Source organism: Papio anubis, chromosome 20 (genome assembly GCF_008728515.1).
Source record: "Papio anubis isolate 15944 chromosome 20, Panubis1.0, whole genome shotgun sequence".
In the NCBI taxonomy this organism is placed as follows: Eukaryota; Metazoa; Chordata; class Mammalia; order Primates; family Cercopithecidae; genus Papio; species Papio anubis.
Window position 1 is genome coordinate 6935570 of NC_044995.1, and position 10953 is coordinate 6946522.

Here is a 10953-nt window from a genome sequence, read left to right on the forward strand (position 1 = left end):
CTGCTGGCCCATCCCTAGGGAACTGCAGTGCCTGGGAGAGGAAGGATGGTAGAGGGTTCCCCAAGGGAGACACCTGGCTTGGGAATGGAGACATGGAGGAGATCTTCTATTCAGAGATGAGTCCTTGGGGAACTGCAGGCAAGGGGGTGGGGCTCCCAGGGTCAGGGTCTTAGGGCCTCTGGGACTGGGGACTTCGATGGTGAGGGACCCAGGGCCTGGGAGACTTGACCTGTTGGAGCAGTGATCTCAAGCTTTGTGAGCACCCCTCTCCTTCCCTGAAGAATGTGTGTCTCTATCTGTGGTGGGTGAGTGTACAGGCTCTAGGTCAGACCTAGTTTTAAATTCTGGCAGGGCCATACTTTAGCTATGGACCTTGGATAGTTACATAACTACCTTGGATAGTTACCCCTTGATGCTTTGGTCTTTGTAAGGAGGGGTCCTTTACAAATGATGATCACCCTAGGATCCTTACAGCAGTGACCTCCAGAGTGTGGCGTGGGAAGAAATGATCAGAACACTTAGTTGTGTTTATTTTTAAACCCCATTCTTTCATTTCTAGCTCTTTGTATGGTTTACACATAAATCAGTACATGAGATAATTATAATTGTAGGAAAAGCAAATAGACAGGAGCACTTCCTATCTGTAGCCTAACTGTTTTAAGCCCTGTGCATGTATAACCTGATTAATCTTTATACTCACCAGGCTGTGATTACCAGTATGAATCCTAGGGCTTGGTAATTAAGGTCCATCTCCAGAGTAATTAAAGGAAGCCTGAGGACAGAGAAACTGGGACATCACAGAATGGAGACGTGGTATTAGGATGGTGTTAGTGGAGTTGGGAGATCCACTCCTGTAACACTGAACTGAGTCCCCGTGTTGCTCAGCCTCTGTAGGGCCTGATAATCACCAGAGTGGCCTGGTCAGAGGCAGTGGGAGATGAGAGTTAGCCAGAAGCTTTGCACTCACCCCTGCTACTCACTGGCCCCCAGGTGCTGTCTGAGGTCTGTGGGCAAGACATCACCACCAAGCACATGCTGCCCACGGTTCTGCGTATGGCTGGGGACCCGGTGGCCAATGTCCGCTTCAATGTGGCCAAGTCTCTGCAGAAGATAGGGCCCATCCTGGACAACAGGTGAGGTCTGGATACTCCCACACACACTGGCAAGGGCTTGTGGGCACCTTCATCTTTGACCTTTGAGGGTAGAGCCCAGGGTCAGAGGCCCGGCACCACTCCTTGCTTGCTGTGTGACCTTGGCTCCTTTCCCTTCTCAAGGTCTGTTTTCTCAACTGTAAAATGAACGTCACAGAATGAAATAGAAAGGGGGGTGATGGGATGGCAGTCTTACATACTAGCAACAAGTCATTAGAAAATGAAATCACCTAATGTTTTATATGTAAGTATTTGTATAATTTATAATTGCACCAAAAATATCAAATAGCCAGAAATAAATTCAGTGAAAGATGTGTAACACCTCTAGTGTAAACTGTAAAACACTACTGTGAGAAATTAAAGCAGACCTGACTAAGGTGGGCAGATCATTTGTGGTCAGGAGTTCACGACCAGCCTGGTCAACATGGCGAAACCCTGTCTTTACTAAAAATACAAAAAATTAGCCGGTGTGGTAGCACACACCTGTAATCCTAGCTGTTTGGGAGCCTGAAGGCAAGAGAACCACTTGAATCCAGGAGGCAGAGGTTGCAGTGAACTGAGATCACACCACTGCACTCCAGCCTGGGCGATAGAGCAAGACTCTGTCTCAAAAAAAATTAAAACAGACCTACATAATATTCGTGTGTGGGACAGTTCCCTGAACTCATCTTTAGATTCAGTATAAGCCCATTAAATCTCAACAGGTTCTTTAGTGGAAAATTGACACTTCTAATGAACCAAGTTGGATGATTTATACTACCAGAGACCAAGAGTTACGACACCACAGTAATTAAAATAGATGTGAATACAAGAATATTTAAATCGCCCAATAGGATGGAATCAAGGGCACGGAAACAGTCCCACGTGTGTTTAACAGCAGGCACCTCTGTAGTTCAGTGGAGAAATATATATTTTTTAAAAAACATAGCTGGGTCAATTTGATATCCATGTAGGAATAAAAGAAGCCTTGCCTCTGACGGGCGCCTGTAGTCCCAGCTACTCGGGAGGCTGAAGCAGGAGAATGGCGTAAACCCGAGAGGCGGAGCTTGCAGTGAGCCGAGATCCGGCCACTGCACTCCAGCTTGGGTGACAGAGCCAGACTCTGTCTCAAAAATAAAAAAGAAGCCTCTCCTCAATGCATAAACAAATTAATTTGAGATGACAGACCAGAACCAGAAAGATTTAAAAAATAAAACATCTAGAAGAAAATGTAGGAAAATATCTTCATGAGTTAGCGTAGGCACAGCAAACCAGAGGAATTGATGGGTTAGTTGACCTTCTGTAAAATGTAGCACTATTTCTCAAAAGACAGCATTTTGAGAGTAAAATGCAAGCCCTTGACTGGAGGAAGATGTCTGCAATGTATGTTTCTGAGAAAGGACTCATCCACAATACCTGTCTACAAATCAGGCAGGGCAAGAAAGAGATGGGAAAAAAGACTTGAATCGGCACTTGAAAAAGGATCTCCAAATAGCTTGTAAGCATATGACAAGGTGTTCAGCATCATCAGCTTTCAGGAAAGTGCAAATTAAAGCTCAGTGACATATCACTACACACCTCCCAGAACAGCCAATATTAAAAAAGACTCAATGGTGCAAATGTTGAAGACATAGAGCTGGAACTCTCATCCATTGCACGTGAGGCTGTGTATTTAGGGTTTGATCACTCTGAAAACGGGAGTGGAACTGGAGTGGAATTTGGTGAAGCTTGTTATACAAACACCCTGTGAAACAGCCCTTCCACTCCTGGGTCTCTATCCAGGAGAAATGAGTGCTGTTTCTGTCCGAAGAATGTTCATGGTAGCTTTATTCATAGTAGCCATAAAAACAGAAAAAACCTCCATGTCTGCCCACAGTAGAGCAGATAAATTTTAGTTCATTCATACAGTGGAAAACTATTCAGCAGTGAAAAATCAAATGCCTGCTGTAGGCGGCAACACAGGTGGCTCTCACAGATACCATGTTGAGTGAGGAGCCAAACCCAAGAAAACACACCATTTATGTCAAGTTCAGAAACAGGCAGAATGAAAGAATCGAGATGATGGAAGTAAGAATAGTGGTTATATGGGGAGAACAGGAAACTGTCAAGTGAAAGTGGGAGACCCACAAAGCCTGCACTTTTGATTTCTGTCTGAATCTGTTCCAGGATACAACCTCAGCTTTAGTTTCTCTCCGAAGTCCTCCTCCATTTCCCAAAACAATTGACTCGGTGCAGGCGGAGTTCCCTGGGCCCCATAGATGAGAGTGGTTGCCTCCTCTGGGCTCCTGGAGGACCAGGAACTTTCCCTTGGGACCACTTAGCACTCCCTTCTTACGTAGCAGTTTGGTCTCTGTCTTGCTCCTGGCCCAGATGCCTCATGGCAAGAAACGAGAGTGATTTAGCTCCGTATTCATTCCATATACATTGTAGGCCTCAGTGAATATGTGTGAAATCAATGAAGGATACCCATTTGTTGGGCCTCAGAGACTTGGGGGTTCTGTGATTCTTTTCTACTTTCCCAGCCTGCTCTGATCTCCCTGTTTGGGGCCCCAGAGAAGTCTGTTGTTTGTTATACTTCTGACTTTTAAAGTAATTGGTTGGTTGGTTGGTTGGTTGGTTGGTTGGTTGGTTTTTTTGCAGTTTGTTTGGTTTTCCTTTGAGACAGAATCTCGCTCTGTCGCCCAGGCTAGAGTGCAGTGGTGCAATCTCGGCTCACTGCAACGTCTGCCTCCCGGATTCAGGCAGTTTTTGTGTCTCAGCCTCTTAAGTTGCTGGGATTACAGGTGTGCACCACCATGCTTGGCTAATTTTTGTACTTTCAGTAGAGACGGGGGTTTTGCCATGTTGTCTAGGCTGGTCTTGAACTCCTGGCCTCAAGTGGTCTGCCCACCTTGGCCTCCCAAAGTGCTAGGATTACAGGTATGAGCCACCGCGCCTGGCCTTGATTTTACTTTTTTTTTTTTTTTTTTTTTTGAGACGGAGTTTCACTCTTGTTGCCCAGGCTGGAGTGCAATGACGCAATCTTGGCTCACCACAACCTCCACCTCCCAGGTTCCAGCGATTCTCCTGCCTCAGTCTCCCAAGTAGCTAGGATCACAGGCGTGTACCACCACACCCTACTAATTTTGTATTTTTAGTAGAGACAGGGTTTTTCCATGTTGGCCAGGCTGGTCTCAAACTCCCGACCTCAGATGATCCACCCACCTTGGGCTCCCAAAGTGCTGGGATTACAGATGTGAGCCACCATGCCAGGCCTGATTTTACTTTTAATAGACACATAATTATACATATTTATGGGGGTATAGTAGTGTTTCGATAATGTGTGCAAATGTGTAATGATCAAATTAGGATAATTAACATATCTGTCACCTTAAACGTTTACCGTTTCTTTGTAATGAGAACATTCAAAGTCTTCTCTTATAGCTGTTTTGAAATATGCAAAATATTATTGTTAACTGTAGTCACCTTCCTGTGCATTGAGCGGAGATTTCTCATTCCTGTGTATGTCCTGGATTCTTGAGACTCCTCCCACCTTGGGTTTGGTGTATCCATATCTGTGTATACCCTCTTGCTCAAGAGCCCTGTGCCCATCTGTTGCCCCAGTACAGCCTGGCTCACGCTCTCTTTCCCTGTCTCCTTTTCGCTTTCCAGCACCCTGCAGAGTGAAGTCAAGCCCATCCTAGAGAAGCTGACCCAGGACCAGGATGTGGACGTCAAATACTTTGCCCAGGAGGCTCTGACTGGTAAGACCTAGAAAGCAGGGAGCCCTAGCAGGAGGGTGGACTTTTGAGGACAGGTGCTAGGCTGTCCTTTGAGAACAAGGTCGCGGGAGTGGGAGGTACCATGGCATTGGGGGCAGAGAGAGGGCTGTGGTTCTGATTCTTGCCTGTTCCTGTTTTCCTAGTTCTGTCTCTCGCCTGATGCTGGAAGAGGAGCAAACACTGGCCTCTAGTGTCCACCTCCAACCCCCACAAGTCCCTCTTTGGAGAGACACTGGGGGGCCTTTGGCTGTCACTCCCTGTGCATGGTCTGACCCCAGGCCCCTTCCCCCAGCACGGTTCCTCCTCTCCCCAGCCTGGGAAGATGTCTCACTGTCCACCTCCCAGTGGGCTGGGGGAGCACGGGGTTGGACAGGACAGCGACCCTGGGAGGAAGGGGCTACTCCGCCCACGTCGGGGAGAGATGTGAGCATCCCGGGTCACTGGATCCTGCTGCTGTAATGGGAACCCCTCCCCCATTTACTTCTCCACCTCCCGTCCTTCCCCTCATTGGTTTTTTTTGTGTGTGTCAACTGTGCCATTTTTATTTTATTCCTTTTATTTTCCCCCTTTTCACAGAGAAATAAAGGTCTAGAAGTAGTCAGTCCTCTGGCCTTAGTCATCAGCATGGAGGAGGGGACACCACCCCAGAGTCATAACATCTGCCCTTTTCTCTGGAGAAGATCTTGTTACAGGACCCACTATACCCCTATGTCCCGAGAGAATTCTCTGGGGATCCCCCCAGGAGTGCTGCTGGCCTGTGGAGCAGAGGGTCCCCGAGGTGCTCTGGCTGCTGTCCTGTAGTGCAGTTCAGTTTCATAGATGTTGGCTGAGTATTTTGGGGGTTAAGAGCAGGTGCCTTGGAACCAGATTACCTGGGTCCAAATTGTGGCTCCTTCAGTTAATAGACGTGTGACTAGGAGTAGCTTGTTAAGTCTTTATGAGCTCAGTTTTGTATTGTGTAAAATGAGAGTGACATTAGTACCTAGATTGCAGGGTGGGTGGCGAGGACCAAGTGAATTAGTACCTGGTAAGTGTGTAACAGTTTCAACATGAGAAGTACACAACATGGGAAGCAGAGTTAGCTGTACATTGCCAGAGAACCCCCTGTGGGCCATTTCCTGTGTTCTTGAAGAAGACTTGGGCTCTGACCCTGTCCCCAGGAGGTCTATCAGGATTGTGCTAGAGAGAGAACTATGGCAAGATAGACCAGTTGTGTCTCAGTATCTATTCTCCCCTTCCTAATATAGAAGCTCTGATTTTTAGCTGGGCACATGACTATATGGATTCCAGGTATTTTCCTAGTGTCTCTTGAGATTAGGTGTGGTACTGTGACCAAATTCTAGTCAAAAAGATGTTGAACAAAAGTGGTATGTGCAGCTTCTAGGAAGTGTTCTTAAGGGTGAAGGCATGATCCCCCACCTTTCCTCCTTCCTGCACTCCTGCACTCTGGAATGTGGACCAGATGGCTAGAGTAGAAGCTGCCACCTTGGGCCAGAAAATGATCTTAGGAGTGAAGGTCAAGGAAGACAGGACAAGATGGAAGGAGCCTGGCTCCCTGAGGCTGTGAAGAGCCACGCCAGTATTGTCACCTGGGAGAATTCAACTGGTTAAGTGCCTGTTCATTTGGGGTTTCATCACTTGAAGGTGACCCGAATTCTAACTGATGCAGGGAGGGGCCTGGAGCACCCTGGAGAAAGGAGCAAGGGACGTAAGGCTGGTGATGTCTGCATGGAAGGGTTTCGCAGAGGACGTGATGCTTGAGCACATTTTGGCACAGGTGGTGGAAGGGAAATGTGGCTTTGAGTGACAAGGTGATTTCACCAGCTTAGCCCTCATATTACCACATCCCTACTCTTTGTTAGACTTTATTGTGCCCTAGGAGATGAGGCTGAAGGAGACCAAAAAGCATCTTTAGGAATTACATTTTTGCCCTGGGCGATAAACTCTTTCCCAGTTGAGAACCACTGCTCTAGAAATGCGAACACACATGTAACTAAGCATGAAAGTCTGACATTAAATCTTGGCTTTCCCTGTGGTTAACGCTGCTGGTCCATTGCAACAAGAGTGCAGTGGACCAGCAGCCTACGCATTCTCAGGAGCTTGTTAGAAATGCAGAACCTCTCGCCCCTTGCCTGGACCTGCTCATTCAGAGACTTCATTTTAACAAGATGCCCAGGTTCATCTGCATACTGAAGTTTGAGAAGTCGTGCCTTAAACACTTTAACCCAGTTTTTCTCTCTTGAGAGTGAGGTTAATGCTGCCTGGATCTAGGGCTGAGGATGCGCTATGGCTCAGAGGTGGGGTCTAGAATTGGGCACGCATATGTAGACAAGGCTCAGGGATGTGTTGGGGCTGCAAGACTGGGCGACTGATGGAATGGGATCATTACAGGAGGTGGAGGTGCAATGAATACCCTGGATGGGCTGGATAATGAGGTGATATTCAGCGACCACAGGAGTGAGTATGAGAGACAAGGGTGAAGGACAGCCTGAGCTATTGAACTTCAGCAGAGTCCTGAGTTAACCAGGAGCTGCCTGGTGTCTTGGGTCACGTGCTCTAGAAGCAGAGCACAAGTGGAGACTCGTTCAAGTGTCTTACTTAGAGAGTGCTCTCAGGCAAAGGAGACTGAGGTTAACTCAACTTCTGTGAACTTTGAGTTGGGAGAACCCAATCAGGTGATGAATGTGGTGGTGGTAGGAGCAGTTCCTAATCTCCCAGGCTGCAGGCTTTGTTTGCTCCATACACCTGGCCCTCTCTGTAGTAGCTGAAGTTGGCCCCTCGAAGCCTTTGATGCTGGAGCTGGGTCAGGGTGGAGAGACTGCCTGGAGCCAGGACGCACAGCACTGGCCTGTTTCTCCCCCTCTCTAGGCCTAAATCCCAGCAGTTACGTTGGCTGTCTCTAATGGTTCCTTCCACAGCACTGTTCTCCAGAGCCCACACACAAATTTTGTCTCCTTTTGTGATGACTGCACCACTTTGGCTGTTTTCGCCAACAATCTCTTCACTGACCCCTTCCTTCCACTGCTTTGACCCAGACATCTGGATGCGGATGAGGTTGCTGAGTCATTTGGTTTCTTTGGCTAACGCATAGGGGCACGAGGAGAGCTCTAGAATCACTGTGCCCTTGACTCAAGGTGCAGAATCTGCCTGTGGTGCTTGAGCTGTGGTTGTCGCTGGAGGAAAATTAACCATGGCTACCCTGGGCAGGTGAGGATCACGAGGTGGTGCCTCAGACCCTAGAAGCGAACTGCAGGGAATGGACAAGATCCTGCATATGACCATCAGGACTGGAGGGAAGGAGGACACCAGATTCATCTACCTAAGCCGGTGGCATCAGGCATAAATAAAAAAAAAATAGGGCGGAAGCGGTGGCTCATGCCTGTAATCCCAACACTTTGGGAAGCCGAGGTGGGTGGATCACCTGAGGTCAGGAGTTTGAGACCAGCCTGACCAATGTGGTGAAACCTCGTCTCTACTAAAAATATGAAAAAATTAACTGGGCATGCTGGAGGGCTCCTGTAATCCCAGCTACTCAGGAGGCTAAGGCAGGAAGATTGCTTGAATCTGGGAAACAGAGGTTGCAGTGAGCCAAGATCACGCCACTGTACTCGAGCCTGGGCGACAGAACGAGACTCCATCTGAAAAAAAAATCAGGAACTTGTAAAAAAGAGAAACTCCAATGAAGATTCAGTGCCAGGTCCTGACTCCAGCAGGCCTTACCATACAGAGCTGCAAGGTGATGTGGGGTTACAGGCTTCATAGGGCTGCATTTTTCCCAGTCAGCCTCCAGGAAGGGTAAAAGACTGGTAGCTTCACATGTCACAAAACAAAACTGGAAGTTTGGGTTGGCTAATTGGGTCCTTCCCAGACTGGAGGAATGAAGGGAAACCTGAGACCCTAAGTCTTCCTGGGGAATCACTGCGCTCCGTCCCCAAGCACATGCCTTTCCTGAAAAAATGCTGAGGAGCGGGAATCTGCTCCCCAGCCACTGCTTAGCTTGGGCTTAGCCTTAGCCGCTGCTCTGCTGTTCCTCTACCCTGTGCATACTCCAGAGCAGTAGAGAGAATGGACCTTCCCTGATGCTGAAAATAAGAATGAGGGGCCTAGAATTCCAATCTCACTCTTTCTCTAGGCAAATGGCAGATGATTATTACTCATGAATACTCTGGCTTTCTATGTTGAGTTAATTCAGGGCTGTATTCTTTGCTGTTACTCCTCTTTTTTCATATATTTTATACAGATACTAAGCTTTATTTTATTTTTTGTTCATTTCTTGAGATGGAGTCTCACTGTATTGCCTAGGCTGGAGTGCAGTGGTGTGATCTCGGCTCACTGCAACCTCTGCCTCCTGGGTTGAAGTGATTCTCCTGTCTCAGCCTCCTGAGTAGCTACTGTTACTCTTAAACATGGGTAAAAATACATTTTTTCTTTTCTTCTTTGGGAAACTAAAAGATTTGCGATTCTCAATTGATTATTCAGTCTGTGGTCGTGTACTGAGGAAGGGTACAGAATCTTACCTCCAGGAGCGTGGAGCTTTAGATAGGATCCTCCTTCCTGAGGCTGGAGCTTACTCTCCTATGTGATCAGAGGCTTTCACAACATCCACATTGGTCTCCAGATCAGCCCTATCACGGAGGCCTGGTCCAGAGACCTTCACATGAAAAGGGAAATGTTAACAAGTGTCCGGGAGACACCATTCTGCAGGGATCCTGCCCTCTTAATAATCTCTATGACCACAGAAATAACCTTGGGGTTTTCCCGGGAGCTAGCCACCACACACAGATTGTGAACTTTGGACAAAAGCCCCAGCCCTAGCCCTCATTCTGATACCTGTCATGCCCAAACTGCTCTCAAAGGCTCATGTGCTGTTACCTCCTGAGAGTCTGCGTATCAGTATGTTTCTGTGCTAATGTAATTGATTGAGTAAAGTGGGAAGAGCAACAGGCAAAGGGCAGGATACTGGAAGCTGGGTATAGGGTCCCCTTACCTGATTTATCTTGCTGATTTTCCCAAACACTGATAAAAATGAATTGATCTCTAGGTGGAAAACAGGAGGAACCCCAGACTACATAGTAAGTAGAAAATGAAATAAATGCTGCATGTCATTTAGATAGAGCTCAGCCCTGAGTCACGAAGTCTTTTCAGAACAAAGGAATAGTTCTCCCTTATCTGAAGCTCACTGTGGCCTTGGGAAGCCTAGCATTGAGAATTCTCCGCATGTGCACTCTTGAGTTCTGTGCCTGCATCACACAGCAATGGAACAGTCCCAAAGGATTCTTAAGGGTGGGGAAAGGCACTAAGAGAAGATGAACCTGTAGCCCCTATTATACCATCTGGTCTAATTGATACTGCTGTTATCAAGCAAAAGGAGCTGTCTCGCTGAGGCACTGGAAGCCAATATTTTGACACCGGGTTTTTGAGAAAGAAAAACTTTTTATTGTAAGTTGACTCACAAGATGAGTCAAGCTCAAGTCTCTCCCTGTACTGGCTTTAAGGCAGTAATTTAATTATAAAACGTTTAGGAGGTGGATTCTGGGGTTCTCAGATGAGGGTAGAAGGAAAGAGAGGTCTGGAAAGTCTTCTGGCATGCACAGTTCTCTTCATGTCTCCTCATGCATCATATGCAAATTTAGGGGGAGTTAGTTCGAAACATGGTGTGGAAATTGAGGCTGTGACATCACGCTTGGTCTGTGCCAACTCCATTTGGCCATATTGGTTTCAACCAATTTTGACCAGTTTTGTAGAGGGCGTTTGAGCATTTCAGAAAGTTATTTCTTACCTGCCGTTCTGTAAATTAGTAATTTTTGTTAGTTACTGGTTTATTTAACTCTTTGGGCATGGGTTTACTACCACCTGTCCTAACCCCACTTGATGTTTCCTGGGCCTCCTTACTTTCCACCTTTATTCTCTCATCATACTTTATGTACACTAATAACTCCCCTGCTATTCTGTATGTAGCCCAAATATCAGCTGTACTGCCTCATCTCTTAGATATCTATGTATACTCTGACCTAATCAAAACCAGAAATTGTGGAGCTGAAAAAGCCAGTGTGTGAAATGAG

The 10953-nt window shown here is 47.1% G+C and overlaps 1 protein-coding gene and 1 long non-coding RNA gene across 2 annotated transcripts in view; one reads left to right on the top strand and one right to left on the bottom strand.

Annotated features, from left to right (window-relative positions):
* The window catches only part of PPP2R1A (protein phosphatase 2 scaffold subunit Aalpha), a 37854-nt gene extending 32361 nt beyond the window's left edge, over positions 1–5493 (top strand). Inside the window, exons 13-15 of the mRNA XM_003916041.5 lie at positions 991–1133; positions 4782–4873; positions 5035–5493. Of these exons, the coding sequence (XP_003916090.1) occupies positions 991–1133; positions 4782–4873; positions 5035–5051 (252 nt within the window). The 3' untranslated portion in view covers positions 5052–5493. The remainder of the gene's footprint in view (positions 1–990; positions 1134–4781; positions 4874–5034) is intronic.
* Positions 1178–9963, bottom strand: LOC116271723. Its single transcript, XR_004180440.1, has 3 exons — positions 9879–9963; positions 9409–9542; positions 1178–1288 (listed from the first exon to the last, which is right to left on the bottom strand). It is a non-coding gene; the product is annotated as an uncharacterized LOC116271723 (long non-coding RNA).
* Between the last annotated feature and the right edge of the window lie 990 nt (positions 9964–10953).